Here is a 19148-nt window from a genome sequence, read left to right on the forward strand (position 1 = left end):
ATCAAATATGTCCTATCAACACTGGGAATTTTTCATTGAAGAGCTTCTGGTCTTCTCCAGATTGTCAACTCTTCTTTACTTTTAATACACCCTGAAAGAATATTAGCTATTTAAGCATGGCTGGGTTCTTGAATAATTGTTATTTGAGATTTTATCCTACTGTGAATTTTATTCAGCATCTCATATGTGGAATATGTTCTTTGACAAGTATCTCTATATATAAAAGCCTAAGTGACCATCCGACTGGTAGCTATGACGTGTAATGACCACCAGGGGGCAGATGCTCCAAACGGTAGCTATGATGCACACTGACCACCAGGGGGCAGACACTCAATGCAGGAGCTGCCGAGCTCCAGTCACTTGGCAGCTGCAGTTCTTGGGTGACACACCCGGAAGCAGAGAGACCGATTCTGGAGTGCGTCACCTGAGAACTGCCCCCTCACAATCTGGGACCCCTCGGGGGATGTCAGAGAGCCGGTTTCAGTTTGATCCCTGCAGGCCAGGCTGAGGGAACCCACAGTCATCCAGTTGGCCGTTCAACCAATCAAAGCGTAATATGCTAAGGTCACTCAACCGCTCACTATGACGTGCACTGACCACCGGGGGCAGACACTCCGACAGGTAGTTAGCTTGCTGCTGGACCTCTAGTCCTATCTAATAAAAGAGTAATATGCAAATTAACCATCACTCCACTATACCCACAAGCCACGCCCACAAGCCAATCAGGAGCGAATATGCAAATAAACCCAACCAAGATGGCTACGGACACAGAGAGCAGGAGGGAGGCTTGGATTTCCCCGGCGATGGAGGAAGCCAAGCTTTCCGCCTGCCCTTGCTGGCCTAGGCCTCCACTCAAGGCTACAAAGTTTCAATGATAGAAGGTACATAAACCCAAACTGATATGGTGGCAGCCACGGAGCTGGAAAGAGCAGGATGCTAGGGTTGCCCGTGGCGATGGAGGAAGCCAAGCTTTCTGCACACCCTGGCCGGCCCAGGCCTTGCTTAAGGCTACAAAGTTTCAATGATAGAAGATACATAAATCCCCCCCAAAATGGCTGCCGCCACGGAGCAAGCAGAAGGCTTGGCTCCGCTCAGGCTACAAAGCTTCATTTGTAGAAGATAAATAAATCCCAGATACCAGGGCCTCCGCTTGGGGTGCCAGGGGGCGTGGCCGGCCTGCAAACCACCACAGGCCCCTTGCCCAGGCCACCCCATGCCCCAAGGGAACCCCCACCCTGATCCGGGACACCCTTCAAGGCAAACCAGCTGGCCCCCACCTGTGCACCAGGCCTCTATCCTATCTAATAAAAGAGTAATATGCAGATTGAGCATCACTCCAACATACAAGATGTCTTCCACCATGTGGTCAAAGATCCTGCCCCCATGTGGACACAAGATGGCCACCACAAGATGGCCAGCAGGGGAGGGCAGTTGGGAGGGACCAGGCCTGCAAGGGAGGGCAGTTGGGGGCGATCAAGCCTGCAGGGGTGGGCAATTAGGAGTGACCAAGCCGGCAGAGGAGGGAAGTTAGGGGCAACCAGGCCTGCAGGGAATGGCAGTTGGGAGGGACCAGGCCTGCAGGGGAGAGCAGTTGGCGGGGGGGACCAGGCCTGCAGGGGTGGGCCGTTAGGGGTGACCAGGCCTGCAAGGGCGAGCAGTTGAGGGGGACAAGGCCTGCAGGGGAGGGCAGTTAGGGGTGACCAGGCCTGCAGGGGAGAGCAGTTGGGGGGGGACCAGGCCTGCAGGGGAGGGCAGTTAGGGGCAAACAGGCTGGCAGGGGAGCAGTTAGGCATCTATCAGGCTGGCAGGGGAGTGGTTAGGGGGTGATCAGGCTGGCAGGCAGAAGCAGTTTGGGGCAATCAGGAAGGCAGGCAGGCGAGCAGTTGGGAGCCAGGAGTCCTGGATTGTGAGAGGGATGTCCGACTGCCCGTTTAGGCCCGATCCCGGTAAACGGGCAGTCGGACATCCCTCGAGGGGTCCCAGATTGGATAGGGTGCAGGCTGGGCTGAGGGACACCCCCCTCCCCCATGCACAAATTTTGTGCACCGGGCCTCTAGTATAAATATAAAATTACTATGGGTTAATTACATAGCATGTGCTCTACATCTGTGTCTCTCCGTCTTATTTCTGGTCAAATTCCAGACCTCCTTTACTTTTTAACTTTTCTTCTCTTTTACTGAAACAGTTGGTAGCATATCTTCTGAAATGTGCAGCATGTAAATAACACCAAAATATAATAATAGAATATGGGGAGACATTGGGCAGAAGCAGCAAGAATTAGGGACTTCACACTGCTGAGGCATAAAGGGAATGCCAGAGTAACTCCAGAGAGATGTAAAGGTGTTAGTCTCATTGGAAGCTGTGGCTAGAACTAGTCTTTAAGTTATCCAAAGCACCCACTCTGATTATCCTTAGATTGTATGTTTCAGATGGATCAAGTTATCTAAAGATGCTTTTATTTACATCATATAAGATTGAAAAAGATCACTTGCCCCATATGAAAGAATAAATTTTTTATCATAGAAATAATGTCTCTTTGGGAAAGCTGGAATTGAGCTGAATGTGGGGGAAAGTGAAGGCCAAAGAAGAAACAGCACAAAGGAGAGAAGGCAGTTCCTGATAGGCAGGAGATACAGATGCTAATTACACTCTTATTTATTCTCCTCAACTGCATTTACAGTTTGCCTGGTGACTGTCCCTGAAAGTACTATTATCCACTTATCTTTGACAAAGCATCTGGACATGTGACTTTTCCCTAATTCAGATTTCCACAGTCACTTTGTGAATAACTCCATAGGAAGTTCTACCACAATAAAAAACTGCAAATATCTCTCTAGCAGCATTGTCATCTCCAGCAGTCCCCTAAACTCTATTTTAAATGATTGTTCTTAGACATATTTTTGTCCAGGAAAGAGTGTTCTTAACTGTTTTCAATTTCTTTAAACATATTTATAATACTGGAAATTTTATCGACTGTGGAGAGGTAAGGCTTTCATATGTTTTTATACTCTGTCTCCATAATGGATGATTAATGAACAATGTCTTTAAAAGAGAAAACGCGTGCCAAAACTGGTTTGGCTCAGTGGATAGAGCATCGGCCTGCGGACTGAGGGGTCCGGGTTCGATTCCGGTCAAGGGCATGTACCTTGGTTGCGGGCACATCCCCAGTAGGAGGTGTGCAGGAGGCAGCTGATCGATGTTTCTCTCTCATCGATGTTTCTAGCTCTCTATCCCTCTCCCTTCCTCTCTATAAAATATCAATAAAATATATTTAAAAAAAAAAAAAGAGAGAGAGAGAAAACGCAAAAATTAAACTCCACATCCTATATAATAAAAGCCTAATATGCTAAGTGTCCAGTCGTCCGGTTGGCTGTTCAACCAATCAAAGCATAATATACTAATGATATGGTAAGGCTGCTCAACTGCTCACTATGATGTGCACTGACCATCAGGGGGTAGACGCTCTGACCAGTAGGTTAGCTTGCTGCTGGGGTCCGGCTGATCAAGACTGAGTGAGACAGGCAGGACGTGCCCTGGAGCCCTCCCGTGGTCCCTCCCCGCCTGGCCAACCTCCTGTGTCCCTCCCCGGCCCCGATTGTGCACCGATGGGGTCCTTCAGCCTGGCCTGCGCCCTCTTGCAATCTGGGACCCCTTGGGGGATGTCAGAGAGCTGGTTTCGGCCTGATCTTGCAGGCCAGGCGAGGGACCCCACTGGTGCACGAATTCGTGCACCAGGCCTCTAGTTTTATATAATCCATTAATTTTATTTTAATGTCTGCCATTTTATAGGCCAATAATAAATAAAGGCATGTTATGGAAATTATTTAATTCACCTTTATACTATACATACTTTGTTCTAAAATAAGATGTTGGAGAGTTCATAAACTGAGGTTTTATTTTGAAATTTAATAGTTGGTTATATATAGTGATTTCCAAACTAGTATTAAGCCATCTTTTAATGAATGTGAATATCAGATAAACTGCTTTCTTTTATTTTAGGTGATGGTGTTTGTGCATGCTCGAAATGCCACTGTAAGAACAGCTATGTCTCTAATAGAAAAAGCAAAAAACAATGGCCAGATTTCCTGCTTTTTACCTACACAAGGACCTGAATATGGACATGCAGAAAAACAGGTAGGGGACAGATGACAGTAAGATACAGGAACTAAAGCACACAATGTGCCAGATATACCAGGTATTTTATGCATGAAAGATCGTCTCCAATTTCCAAGAAGTTAATTTTACACATTTATCATGTTATAATCTTGAATTTTTTCTTGACTTAATGATTTTTCAAAGGATCCCAATGCATGATGTGTTCAATCACCACTTCTAAGTGGTTATAATTGTAGTATTTAGTCCTGCTCTTTAAAGTATATTGAAAACATAAAGGACAGTTAAGTTTTATAAAATATGTTAACATCTAATATCGTTATCATTGTTCTTTGAAAGAACTAATTGATAATTTTTTTAATTTCTTGGGTTAGTATGACAGACATACCTACATAAAAGCTCTTTTTAAGAAGGTAAAAATTTGAGACCAAAAAGTTTAAGAACAACTGCATTGCTACTCAATAAGCTCAAAGGACCTAAAAAGTGAAGGTCCTCATTAGAAATGCAGAAATGAAGAGCCTCAAGCTCCACTTCAGTCTTGCCAAATTATAATCTGTATTTGAACTCACTTGCAGGTGATTTTATGCACATTACAATTTGAGAAGTAATGTATCTTAAGATTTATAGAGAAGTGTGTGTTTGTTTTTTTTAATTACTAGAGGCCCAGTACACGAAATTAGTGCACGGGGGTGTGGCGAGGGGTCCCTCAACCCGGCCTGCACCCTCTCGCAATCTGGGACCTCTGGCTTCTAACTGCTCGCCTGCCTGCCTCATCACCCCTAACCAATGGCCTGCCTGCCTGATTGCCCCTAGTGTTGGCCTGCCTGCCTGATTGCCCCCAACCACTCTTCCTGCCTACCTGATCACCCCTAACTGCTTGTCTGCCTGCCTGATCGCCCCTAACCACTCGCCTGCCTGCCTCATTGCCCATAACCACTCAACTTGTTTTCCTTATCGCCCCTAACTGCTTGCCTGCCTGCCTCATCGCCCCTAACCACTGGCCTGCCTGCCTCATTGCCCCTAACAACTCTGCATGCCTGCCTGATTGCCCCTAACTGCTCGCCTGCCTGCCTGATAACCCCTAACCGCCTCTGCCTTGGCCCCCACTGCAGCGGCTTCGTCCGGAAGGATGTCCAGAATGATGTCCAGAAGGTCATTCGGCTGTCCAGTCTAATTAGCATATTATGCGTTTATTATTATAGATGTCAAATAATGGTTTAGATCAACAGTGGGCAAAGTACAGTCCAAGGGCCAAAGGCAGTCACCTGTTTCTATAATTAAAGTTCTGTTAGACAACTGTCAGACCCTTTTCCTTTGTCCATAGCTGCTTTTTTCACAAGGGAAGAATTTAATACTTGCTTTGGGGACTGTGTGGCCCACAAAGCCTAAAATGACCCCTGACCCTTAGCAGGAAAAGTTGGCCCTGATTTATAGCTATGAAAATAAATTTTCAAATAAAATACTCTGAATATAAAATGACTAGAGGCCTGACACACAAAATTCATGCAAAAGTAGGCCTTCCTTCCCCTGGCTGCCGGCACTGGCTCCCCTCTGTTCACTGGCACCCAGGATCAAGGCTTTCCCCCAGCTGCCAAAAGGCACCTGAGACCCGGGCTTCCCTATGACAGTTGGCAGGCACCCGGGACCTGGGCTTCCATCCAGCTGCCAGAGGGCACCCAGGACCCAGACTTCCCTTGTAGCCCCAGCTTCATCCAGAAGGTTGTCCGGAAGGACGTTCAGTCTAATTAGCATATTATGCTTTTATTATTATAGATAGTAACTTCAAAATGTTTTATATGCATAAGATGTAACTAATGTTTTCTGAACAGTTACTAGCTACCAGACATCTATGCTTTCACATCTACTACTCAGTAAAATATATTTAATTGTTATGATTGCACTGTAAATTTTACCACTTTTATTGATATTTTAAATTCTGAATATGATCATCTGATGCCAGTTTTTGTGACAGATTTTGTTTCAATTTAAAACTACAAAATGTATTCAATTTCTTCATTTTTTCACATTATAAAATTTTCTATTATATAACACTTTTTGTACAGCTTTGTATTCTTCCAGTTACTTATTGATTATGAATTTATGAGAGTCTTTGAAAAGTCAGGTTGGCATTCCTAAGTTTTATTTCCTTTCTTTAGAAATACAAAGCAAGTTTATTGTGTTAAAAGCCAAGTGTTGAGAGCCACCTTGTGGATGTCTGGTTATTTTATAACTATCAATTCTGAGAGCTATTGCTGTTCTAAATAAAGCAGGTTTATTATTTAATTGTTATAATAATAATAATGTCTAATATTTGTCATGTTCACTAGTGCCAAGGATCACTTTTATTACTTTATATAACTCATTCAATTCTCACAATCTGTGATGTAGGTTTGTATTATTATCCCTTGATATGGCATATGTGTAAGTAATTCAAATTTATCATGAAATATTTTAAAGTGTATAGAAATAATTTATAGAGACTTTTTCAAGTAATTACCTAAGATAACCTCATCAAACACGGATGCAGAGATCACTATGAAAAAACATGAAGAAATGAAAAGTTTTAATACAGTTGGGTAGATTTGAAAATCTGTAGTTAATTTTATTATATCATTTTTTGTATTTTATTGTACTTGATTTTCATCCTGTTATTATTGGATTTTTTTAAATGAAAATGAATTCCACAAACATCTATACCAGGGGTGGGCAAACTTTTTGACTCGAGGGCCACAATGGGTTCTTAAACTGGACCGGAGGGCCGGAACAAAAGCATGGATGGAGTGTTTGTGTGAACTAATATAAATTCAAAGTAAAGGAGCGGAGGGGAGAGCAAGAGAACCGGATAGAACAGCCAGATCCGGCCTGTGGGCCGTAGTTTGCCCAAGGCTGATCTATACTAATAAAAGGGTAATATGCTAATTAGACCGAATAGACTGGACATCTTCCAGACATCCTTCTGGACAAAGCCACAGAGGCGGGGGCCAATGCAGAGGCAGTTAGGGGCAATCAGGCAGGCAGGGGAGAGTGATTAGGGGAGATCAGGCAGGCAGACAGGTGAGCGGTTAGGAGCCAGCGGTCCTGGATTGCAACAGCAATATCCAACTGCTGGTTTAGGCCCTGCCTGCCTGCCTGATTGCCCGTAACTGCTTCTGCCTGCCAGCCTAATCACCCCCTAACCACTCCCCTGCCAGCCTGATTGCCCCCAAGTGCCCTCCCCTGCCGGCCTGGTCGCCCCCAACTGCCCTCCCCTGCTGGCCTGGTCGCCCCCAACTGCCCTCCCCTGCAGGCCTGGTCACCCCTAACAGCCCTCCCCTGCAGGCCCGATCCCCCTGCAACTGCCCTCCCTCCCCTGCAGGCCTGGTCGTCCCCAACTGCCCTCCCCTACAGGCCTGTTTGCCCCTAACTGCCCTCCCCTGCAGGCCTGGTCCCCCCAACTGCCCTTCCCTGCTGGCCTGGTCTCCCCCCAACTACCTCCCCTGCAGGCTTGGTTGTCCCTGAGTGTTCGCCTGCCTGTCTTATTGCCCCCAACTGCCCTCCCCTGCCAGCCCGGTCACCCCTAACTGCCCTCCTCTGCCAGCCTGGTCGCCCCTAACTGCCCTCCCCTACAGGCCTGGTCCCCCCCAACTGCCCTCCCTCCCCTGCAGGCCCGGTTGCCCCCAGCTGTCATCTACTGCCAGCCTGGTCGCCCCCAACTGCCCTTCCCTACTGGCCTGGTTGCCCCCATCTGCCCTCCCCTGCTGGCCATCTTGTGGCAGCCATCTTGTGACCACATAGGGGCAGCCATCTTGTGCAAGGGCATGATGGTCAATTTGCATATTATGCCTTTATTATATAGGATGTTCTCACTTTAATTTTCTCATGATCAGCACCACTGTTTTTTCTTTTAAGATTCTTGTCCCCATTTTACAGATAAGGAAACTGAAACTGGGAAAGGGAATAATTTTCCTGGACTCCCATGTAGTGAGCAGTGTAGCCATGATTTAAGCAAATCTGACTCCAGAGTCTACCTTTTTCATCACATGTGTCTTATTTGGTCAAATGCAGACAGGTAAAATTCAGTCTGGGTTTTTCCAAAGCCTTGATGGCTTTGAGTATTTATTTATTTTTTTATAAACTGGAAGAACATTTCTTCAGTCCAACCATCTTCCCCATTTCTCCTAAAGAGAGATTCAAAAAAGTTGGTCCCTCCACAAAGATATTATTTTTTTAAAAAAGATGAGGTAATTTTTCTGAATGTTTTATCAAAGCTTCAGAATTTCAGATTATTATTCTAGTTCTGGTTGTATATGTCTTCCTATTTCTTGAAGTGCCCTTTGAACTTGAATGGTATTAACATTCTAGCAATTCTAAGGAAGCTATTACCATGAGGGTAGGACATATTTCTTCCCACGTTTTTAAAATTGGGAAATTAAATACTCAAAACATTAAAATAAAATTAGAAGGCAAATTTGATGTTGGTCATACATAGAAATTTGGCCTCATCAGTCCTGTTAATGGAAATATACCTAAATCCCTACTGCATCACAGTGATACTACCCCTAAGTGTTTAATATAACCACCTCAATTACAGATTTACCAAATATTGTTTTTCAAAGCATTTCTTCACAGTTTTACTCAACACACTATAACTTTATTTGTATAAATAAGAAATGAAAACTACATTAAGGAAATGGAAATGTTCCTTTCCTTCTCTCTCTCTTTCTCCCCTCTCCCCCACCTTCTCTCTTTTTCACCGTGTGTGTGTGTGGGGGGGGGGGGGGGGGGGGGCTATTTTGTGCTTGAATCACAGCTCAAGTGAGCCTTTTCTTCCCAGTAAATTAAAATTATAATTCAGGACTCCTCATATCAATCCCATATTTAATATCACCACCAGCTGAAAAACCTATCATATTTTCAAATTGTCCACTAAAACAAGAAAATAGGGAAAGAAAAATGAAATACCTAAAAGTAGCTTAACCTGTAGAGATGAAATGTCTCAAGAATTCCAAATGAGTCCCTAAGCAAGAGGGCACATTAAAAGAAAGCTCCGGTGTGACTTTACCCTTAGAAGCCCTGTGGCCTTAGACACCGAAACATGTCTTGGCTAACTACACTAATAAAAGAGAAATATGCAAATTACCGTACCTCCATGATGCCCACTAGTCAATCAGGAGTGAGTAGGCAAATTAACCCAGCAAAATGGTGGGTTAATTTGCATACGCAGGCGTGGAGTGGAGACTGAAGGCTCCAGCCCGAGCAAAGACTGAAGACTGAAGACAACTGAATACTGAAGAGGCTTGGCTTCTCCGCTGTGGCCGGAGCGAAGGTCTGGGTCCTGAGTGCCGGAGGAAAACCGGTGCCGGCAGCCAGGGGAAGGAAGGCCTATTGCACAAATCTTCATGCAACGGGCCTCTAGTTATAAATAATGCTGCTATGAACATGGGAGTGCAGATACTTTCCTGAGTTAGTGTTTACCATTTCCTTTAGATACATTCCCAGAAGTGAAATTTTGGGGTCATATGTTTGTTCTATTTTTAAATTTTTATGACCCTCCAGACTATTTTTTATAGTTACTGCTGCTATTTACAATCTTGTCAGTAGTGCCCATTGGTTCCCTTTTCTTGATATCCACACCAGCAATTATCTCTTGTCTTTTTTATGATAGCCATTCTAACAGGCAGGTGGGGATATCTAATTGTACTTTTAATTTGCATTTTCCTAATGACTAACGATGTTGAGTGTCTTTTCCTGTACCTGCTGGCCATTCATATATCTTCTTCTCTTCAGGTCCTTTGCCTTTTTTTTTAAATTGGATTATTGCTGCTATTATTATTATTATTATTATTATTATTATTATTTTGCTATTTGAGTTGTATGGGTTTTTTATATAGTTTGGATATTAACCCCTTATCAGATGTTTTGCAAATATTTTCCCATTGTGTAGCTTGTGTCTTCACTTTGTTGATGGTTTCTTTTGCTTTGCAGAAACTTTTTAGTTTGAGGTAGTCCCACTTGTTTATTTTTTATTTCATTGCTTGTATTTTAGGTGTGATCTCCCAAATTATTACCAATATCATGTCGTGAGACTCTTTTTAAAAGGGGCATAGAAAGTAGCATTAGCATTTTATTCTTATTTCTTTTGCTGTTAGGTTTAAGTATATTTTGATTGCAGCTATTTTTGTTCCTGTGCTTTAAGATGTATTTTAGAGACATAGAGTAAAATTTTTACAGCAAATTTATGCATCTTTTTAAGGAACCATACTGGTTTGGAAAAATATATTAATTGGAATATTGTTGCTCTCACATTTGAAAATACTTTAAATACTCTAAAGATATATAGATTAAATAAGTAAGGTTATTAAACGTTAGTGATACAGGGATTTATACTGATAAACTTTTAAGCTCAAAATCACATTTCACAAGGTGATTATTTTTTAAATTGTATTTCAGCATCTATTTAAGGCCCTCCAAATGGATATAAATAATACCATTTTAGATAAGACCTCTTTGCTAATTGGGTGCTCTCACTGGAATGCTAACTTGTTTCTAAATTGGCTTGTAGAAATATCAGGGAAGCCCATGTGAGAACCAAGACCATCTTTGAAGGGATGACATAACGTGGAACAGAGAATATGGTACTTCCTTTCTCCCAAGTTAAAGTGAATAATTGGCATGGCCAAAATGACATGGAAATTGGTTATGGCAATTAGGTTAGTCATTGTGAATTTATTGTATACACATGTGCCTCAAACTGTTTATAGTGGTGGTCACCCTGTGACTATTTACTGAGTGTACTAGTAAGCTATGTACCAGTCACTCTAGTAGATCAATAGGTCTCAAGATAAGTAAACTCTGCTGTCAACCTGATTAAAGTGGATTGAGGGAGACATGTGTTGTGTCAGTCGGGATTCAGTCAAGAAAACAAACCACTCTAGATACAGTTTAAGTAGAAAATAATTCTGTAAAAGAAATTAGGTACTTACTAGTATGTTGGTAAGATGGGAGGAGTAGAAGTCAGTCCCTGAAACTGTTGCATTAAGAACCAGCCACCATGATGGTGATCGGGCATGGAGAAGCTACAGTGGCCACAGATGCCTTTCAACATTTGTGAACACACTGGAAAAGCAAATCTTGAGTGGATAGTGCTTCCATTATTACTTTCAGCCGTCTCCAAGATCTTGCCTGCTAGCAAAAGACAACAATAGGGAGATGATTTCCTGTTTACTTCCATTGTCTAATTCTTGTGTGAGGTCACCTAATTAAAGAATGGATATTTGCATCTAGTACTCTGACTATAAGAGATCTGGGAAACAGGTTTTACCTTCTGGCTCATGCAATACAGGAAGGCTGAGTAGGAGAGTTGTGTACTGATTAATATTCTTTGTTTTAATTGGGAATGAAAATATATTTAGGAAGAAAAAGTAGCTGCCTCTTTATCCTTTGGAGCTTATGTTCTGGCACAACAGAAAGGTTTATCAGTTAATTAAATAATTTATTTTAATTGAATTTTTAATAAATAATAAAGAGGGACAAAGTGCTAAGAGAAAGTAAAGATTGGGGAATCTGGTCTAGACTGGTGTTAGAGGAGGCTTAGCTAACAAAGTGACATTTAAGCTGAGATTTGAAAGTTAGATAAGGCAAAAATGAAAAATGTTCTAGGAAAAGTTTCACACAAAAGAAAAACAATAGCACATTGAAGGAGGTAGAATTCATATCCTTGAGTAGAAAAATAGTACAGAGGGTAAGGAACTGAGTCAAGAGTAAAAACAACTACCAAGTATTAAGGAGAGAATAGTATAATAGATCATTGGTTCCCATCATGTTTCCATGCTAGATATCAAAGTCAGACTCTCTGAAACTAAGGGACTACAATTTTTAACATGATCCTCAGAAATGATTACAGCCCATTTTAGTTAATCTAGTGAACAGATGACTAATGGGTGCTTTGCTGAGAATAGGGAAAGACAGGTTTAGCATTGCAGCTATGGCTGTCTTGGCATAGACACCAGAGGTCCAATTTTAGGTTTCTCCATGAACAAGGTCTAAAGTGGAATAAAGCTTTGAAACAGAGAGGAGAAGGGATGGGGAAAGATGGCATATTATATTCCTTAGATCTCTAAACTCCTATGTCAGAGGAGAAGCCAGGTATTGGTTTGTGCTCCTAACATGTAGCAGGTCCACTGTCCTACACTGATTAACTTTATAGCCATTGAGTGATAAAAATAGCACTTACCAAAGATGAAGACTTTATAATACTTTTTCTAACATTGAGAAAGCATGCTGACTGATAATTGTGGGAAAGAATGGTATCATTTGGGAGAAAATATTTGCCTCCTCCTAGTTAAATTTCACTGATTATAATGGCAGATATTTTTTCCTAATGGATTTGAAATGACCCACATTGAAGCATACCTTATCAAGATAAATTACCTCATAAAGCTTACAAAAGTCACTATAAATTATTTATGCAGTTCCGTCATGCTCTTTCATTCATCTGTATCTCAGCTGAAGGTCTTGTGTTGCTTCAAGTGTGGGAAAAAACAAATTTATTCTCCTATAATATCCTCAGTTGCTTGCTCAGTCTTTTTTTTTATCAAGTTTTTAAATCGTGTATTTGTGTTAATTTGGAAGTTAATTTTTGGAAGTAGTTACGTTTTAACCGTATTCACTTTTAAAAGTACTCACATTGATTTTCCATTTCCTGGGTAGGAAGATGATATGTAAAGTCATGGAAGGAAGCCCTGCATACTTTCACTCGGAGAAACGAATGTGGTACTGTCTGTGTACTAATGGATTATCTTAGTAGTCTCCCATTCCATTCTAGTTTGACCGCCTATAAAGCCTTACATGTGAAGTTCACTTGTGAAAGTGGAAATATAAAGCCCAAGGAAAGCAAGCTTAGACAATTCCTAAACTACACATACGTGACTCCCTTTATTTTTCACGGCCAGTGTTCTTTTGTGCTGAATATCTGTGTGTAGAAACACTTATTCAGTGAGTATAATATTGGATCTTGAATGGCCTCCTTAGAGAACCCCATGCTTTGTTCAGTGAATGTGAATAAGATGAATTGTAACGCTGCAGCTGTTCAGAGGATAGGAAAGCCTGGATTCCAGGTAAACCAGGTAGAAAACAGTGATTATTCAGATACTTCAGAAAGCAGCAGGTATCTTGTAATAAATTTAGCTTCATAAGTCATGGTCTTAACCATCTCTTCTCCATTCATTTCTCTAAATAAAACTCCTGTTAAAAAGTTTCTTAAGCATATATTTCTTTCAAGGGAAGATTTTGTACAACTGCCGTTGTATGTGTTTGCCTGTGAGTTTTAGTGTAAACAAATTGAATAGTGTTAGACACACTTTCATGTTTCTTGCTCTTTTCACTTAATAATATGTCAAGGCGATCTTTCCAAATCAATACAGAAAGATTTGATCCTAAAAACATCTTCTTTTAACAACTACATAGTATGCTACAATGTGGACATTATCATAATTCATTTACCCAGTCCCATCTTGATGGATACTTTTGTTGTTTCCAATTATTTTTTTTACTAGGGGCCCAGTGCACGAATTTGTGCACCTTGAAAGGAACTGTGGGCCGCGAGGCTGCGGTGGGCACAAAGGTAGGTCTCAGCCCATCATTCGCACCCCTGCCCGGCCCCTCCCGCCGCGGCCTCCAGTCCCCTGTCTGCTGGCAGCCCCACTCTCACCGCTGCCGCTCCCACGCGCTGACGGCGTGGAGCAGTTGGAGCCAGCACCAGCAGCGGGTGTGAGTGGGGCTGGTGCCATCAGTGGGTGCAAGCAGTGGCTGCTGCCTCGATCACCCCTCAGGAGCAGGGGGAGGTGGAGAAGCCCTGAGGGGCGATTGGGGCCGGCAGCAGGTGTGAGTGGTGGCTCCAGCACTGGTAGCGGGCGTGAGTGGGGCCAACGCCAGCAGCAGATAAGAGCACTGGGCGGGACTGCGGCGCGCGGGAGCAAAGTATTTTCGGTAACCACCTCGCCCCAATGACAGTGACTGGCACCCTGCCTTGGTCTGGCGCCCCTGTTTACCTGCTCCACCATCCCACCGTGGCTGACGCCCGCCATGTTCTGCGTTTTGCCGCCTGCTGCCGACGCCCGCCATGTTCTGTGCATGCCCCCTGATGGTCAGCGCACGTCATAGCGACTGGTTGTTCAGTTGTTCGGTTGTTCTGCCATTTGGTCTATTTGCATATTAGGGTTTTATATATGTAGATTGTTAAAAGTGCTGTAGTAAACATTCTTGCTCATACTCTTGATAGTTCCAAGTATGTCCATTGGGAAAATGTCTAGCATTGGAATTTATCCATCATGGTACATGCAATTAAAATTTTAGTAAATGGAAATAAATAAATAAAATTTTTGTGATCTCAAACTGACCACTAGGGAGATTGTTCCAGTTTACACTTCCTCAAACCGTAACTTTAAGGAAGTTATGTTGCCCACATAACTTTGCTAGCACTGGGCAGTATCAAAGTTTTTAAATTTATGACAGATTAATGGGCAAAAAAGTGGTACTTCATTATTATTTTAAATGGCATTTCTTTATGTGAAACTGAGTGCTTTATATATTTGCCATTTGAATTTTTTTTCCCTATAAATTGCATGTTCCTATCCTTGGCCCATTAAATTGTATGCACTGACATAAGTGTCACGGACATTTGTTTTTTCTCGTTAAACTTTGTTTTTTATTTGTTTACATATATTTTTACCATGCTGAATTTTTTTCAACCTAGTTGTAGTCTTTGGTCTTTGTCTTGCTTATAAAGGCCAGCATACTTCATCCAGGATTTCCTCCAGTCCTTTTCAAATTTAACTTTTATTAAATTTTTAATTTGTCCAAACAAAACTTATTCCATATGGTAATGGACCTCTCATCCTTTCTGAATACTCTGTTGATTTTAAAATTTGATATAACATACAAAACTCTTGTATTTGCACAGTCAGTTTCTGGGTTTTCTCTTCTAGTTCATTAGTGTTACTGTTTCTTCTCTGGTATCAAACTGTTTTGCTTATTCTGTTTTTACCCTACGTTTAATATGTGGTTGGGATAAGCATCCTGATCATACCTCACTTTTGGATTTTTCCTGCCATATCAGTGCATCAAGGCCAGGACAAACTTAATAGTCTAACACGTTCCTTCCCTTCATGTCCTGTTCACCATCCTTTCCTTTGTGCTTACTTTATAACCTAGTTTATGTGATATTTCTGTTTCCCCTGCCTCCACCTTCTCACTTGATTGTTATAGTAGCCCCATAGCTGCTCATTCAGCCTCTGTTCTTAACACAACCATGAAGTTACCTCTCTAAACATTAAATCAAATACTGCCCTTGAAACTTGAAGAACACAGTCTTTTTGTGTACTATATGTGTATTTTGTTTGGGATTCGGTCTCAAAATGTATAAGTTGTCATTTACTTGGCTGGCCACTAGATGGTGGGATTTGTTAATGTATTACCATCCATTATATACCTGAAGCAGATTTCATGGAGTGCTATTTCCTTAGATTATATTCTTAGTTAATTGTTATTAATGTAGAAATTTAAAATTTTAAGTGCCCTTAGAGATAATCACTGTGACAAAGTCTGCACTAGGCCCTCAAACCCCTGAAATCCCACTCTCTGCCCATGGAGTGTCCCTTACATAAAACTAAGGAAAATTGTTTCAAAGGAAGCTATTGAAATGTTTGTAATAAAAATTTCAGAGCAGTAGCACATAAACGCAGGTTGTGATGTCCAAACAGAAGCTTTGACTGTGTAAACACTTGTGTTAATCTAAAGTCTTTAATTTTACAGAAAAATTTTCTCCCAGTAGTGTGGTGAGTCGTCAGCGGATTTTGTAAAATCTGCTTTAGCACTTATACAGGCTGTGAATAAGTGGACCAAATCCCATATCTAAGCTCAGACCAGGTCAAAGAACAGACACCAGAAGGGAAGTTAGTATATTCAGGGCAGATATAAAGTTGAGCTAAGACAGGTGGCAGCGCCTTCCGGTGAAAGATCACCAGGAGCACACCTGTAGGTGAACACAGCAGGCCTGTTGGGTCATTGCTATGGGAAAGAGTTCGTGCCAGGTGGAACCGTGTGGCATCCCAGTGGCAGGGGAAGGGCTTCCAATGCAGTGGGTCTGGAATAGCAAGTGTCGCCCTGAGGTGCATGTGGATTTGTGAGAAAGGGGACAGAGAAAAGTCAACCCTTGTGGCTGGCCGAGGAAGTGAGGCTAGTGCATGGGAATGATTTCTGTAGGGCCCTGTGTTGTCAGGACTCTGGCTTTTACTCTGAATGAGGTAGAAGCCACTGAAATTTCTGCTTAATTTAATGGAGTTCTTTTGGAAGGATAGGAAACTGGCAATACTGATTGATTGCAATAATAGAACACCTGAGTGAAAAAGACACTTGCTTTTAACTTCTTTTGGATTTTGTGTCATCTCATTGCCTAGTTTTTAAAACAGATATAATTTTTAATAATTTTGTCTAAAGCATTATACACTAATATTTAGTAAGACTTTAAGATGTTTAAAAATTTTATTCTCTTCAATAAACTCATTCAACAGAAAAGCCAAATAACAATCCCTTTTAAATGCTAAACACTTTTATATTTTGTTTATTTCTACTTTAGGTGCAAAAGTCAAGAAATAGGCAACTACGAGAATTATTCCCAGATGGTTTTAGTATTCATCATGCAGGAATGCTTCGGCAGGACAGAAATTTGGTTGAAAACTTGTTTTCTAATGGGCACATCAAAGTCCTAGTTTGTACAGCCACTTTAGCCTGGGGTGTCAATCTTCCTGCCCATGCTGTTATTATTAAGGTAAGAGCTTACCTTCCTTTGCACATGGATTTGTGGTGTCTTAAAACAAACCTGGGGATTAATTTGTTTAGAAAAAATATTGTGATTTGGCTGCTTCACTGACTTTGAACGTTATTTATATTAGGTCAGAATTATTTTCTCCAAAAGAATCTAGTTTATATTGTGAAATTTTAACTATCACAGATGATGCAAGGATTACTTAAAGTACACTTTTGAGATCTTGCCTTATTTGCCTCATTTCAGTATTCAGCTCATCAGGATTATACTTGTGTGTGTTTATGTAAATTTTTATTAACTTTTCGTCATCTAGGGAACACAAATCTATGCTGCAAAAAGAGGCTCCTTTGTTGACCTTGGAATATTAGATGTCATGCAGATATTTGGTCGAGCTGGAAGACCACAATTTGACAAATTTGGGGAAGGAATCATCATAACAATGCATGATAAACTCAGCCATTATCTCACTTTGCTCACTCAACAAAACCCAATTGAGAGTCAGTTTCTGGAAAGCCTTGCAGATAACCTAAATGCAGAGGTAAGATCTAATGAGTAAAAGGTTGGCAAAGAATCATTAGCTGCAAGAATGACTAAGTAAAATAAATATTGTGTTGGTTGCTCTTTTGAAGTATTTAGGACAATAGCTTATGACATTATATAGTCATAAGACACAACAAATTGAATAGCAATATTATTGATTAGTTCAGAGCAGTACAAAGTGCAAACAATAACTGATGGGAACTCATTGCTAAAAAACAATATACTTTTAAATTACAAAGTTTTGTTATAGGATAGAAATCTAACTACCTTATATTCATAAAGTATTTGTTAGGTATCTCATTTTCAGAAATGTCAACTGTAACCATTAATACCACTTAATGCCATAAATGACATTCAAATAATGAAACATACCGGTGTACCTCTAAAGTTTTAGCTAATATAGTGAAGTATAGCCATTTCTTTCTATGTATATTTTATTTTGGTCTACTGAAATAGCTCCCAATTAAAGTAAAAATTCTCTTTTAGGAAAATTCCTTAAATTATATTTTTGAGTGTGTAATTAAATTTGGTAATCTGTGGAAATTGAGGTAATGGATTTTTAAGCCTGTAGAATCCTGAAATCTTTGCAAGACTATCCAGTGGCAGTGATTAACATGAAGGTCATGTTAGATTAGGAATGTTGTCTCTACTAATATCTTTGATAACATAAATATCAATTCTAACCATTTGTTTAGAAGAACTGGAGAAAGTATTATATTAATTTTAATGAAAACATTTTGTGAGGCATCTTTGCTGATTGATGCCTAATGGGGCTGACTATTTCACTATATACTAATAGCACTTTTTTATAAGTTTCACATTAGGTGTTTCTCTTTAAAAGAATTTTTGAATACATATTATGTGCTAGGCACTATAGTGGTGGTTTCATATACTTCATCTTAGTTACATGCGTCTCATCTACAAAATTAGGGAACTTTTGAAACCATGGACCATATTTGTTTCCATATTCATTGTGCTTTGTGTAGTTCAGTTTTGTACTGACTTTATGATTATTGAGGTGAATGGATACATTTCAAAAAATACTGTGGAAAATACTTATTTTATAAAAGGCTCCTATACTCAAGTAGCCACTAGGTGACAGTAAATATTTACAGATAAATTTTAATTTTTGTCACTAGGTGGCACTCTAGGATTAATCTCTAAATATGATGTTCCATCGTAAGTTTCAATTCAATTTCCTGGGTAGTTTTTTTTCTTTTTGGTGAACATTTAGAAGACTTGCACTACTAGAACCAATCTTTGATTCCTACTTCCTCCTTTTGTTTTAATCTTATTATTAGTGATAATAGGTAATTATTAATGTTAATTTATTGATTCTAATTTTGAAAAATAGCAAGATTATTTTTTATTAAATTTTCTACTTTGGAGTTTCATATTATTTAAAAATGTCTATAGGTCATAAGGGAATTAACACAGTTTTGACTGTCAAATAATAGAATCACAAGTGAGGGACACTATTAAACTAGTTTCTTTTACCTAAACAGACTAGAAAAATGTTTAGCTGTCTTACTTGAAAGTATTTAAAAAGTGTTGTACAACTCCCTCATTGGCTAAATTGTAATTTTTCTTACTCTTCATTTTGTGAAAAACCTTACAGTTCACATTTTAGGAAATGTACGTCTTTACCTCTTTGTGAATGATTTATTTAGTCATTTGTAAATATGTTAGTGAA

General features: G+C 40.6%; 1 protein-coding gene across 1 annotated transcript in view; it reads left to right on the forward strand.

The window, feature by feature from the left end:
• Positions 1–19148, forward strand: part of ASCC3 (activating signal cointegrator 1 complex subunit 3) — a 288876-nt gene that overhangs the window by 134172 nt on the left and 135556 nt on the right. The window contains exons 14-16 of the mRNA XM_080665788.1: positions 4000–4134; positions 16727–16918; positions 17229–17453. Coding sequence (XP_080521914.1) covers positions 4000–4134; positions 16727–16918; positions 17229–17453 — 552 coding nt within the window. The remainder of the gene's footprint in view (positions 1–3999; positions 4135–16726; positions 16919–17228; positions 17454–19148) is intronic.

This window comes from Plecotus auritus (genome assembly GCF_963455305.1).
Source record: "Plecotus auritus genome assembly, chromosome: 4".
Classification (NCBI taxonomy): domain Eukaryota; kingdom Metazoa; phylum Chordata; class Mammalia; order Chiroptera; family Vespertilionidae; genus Plecotus; species Plecotus auritus.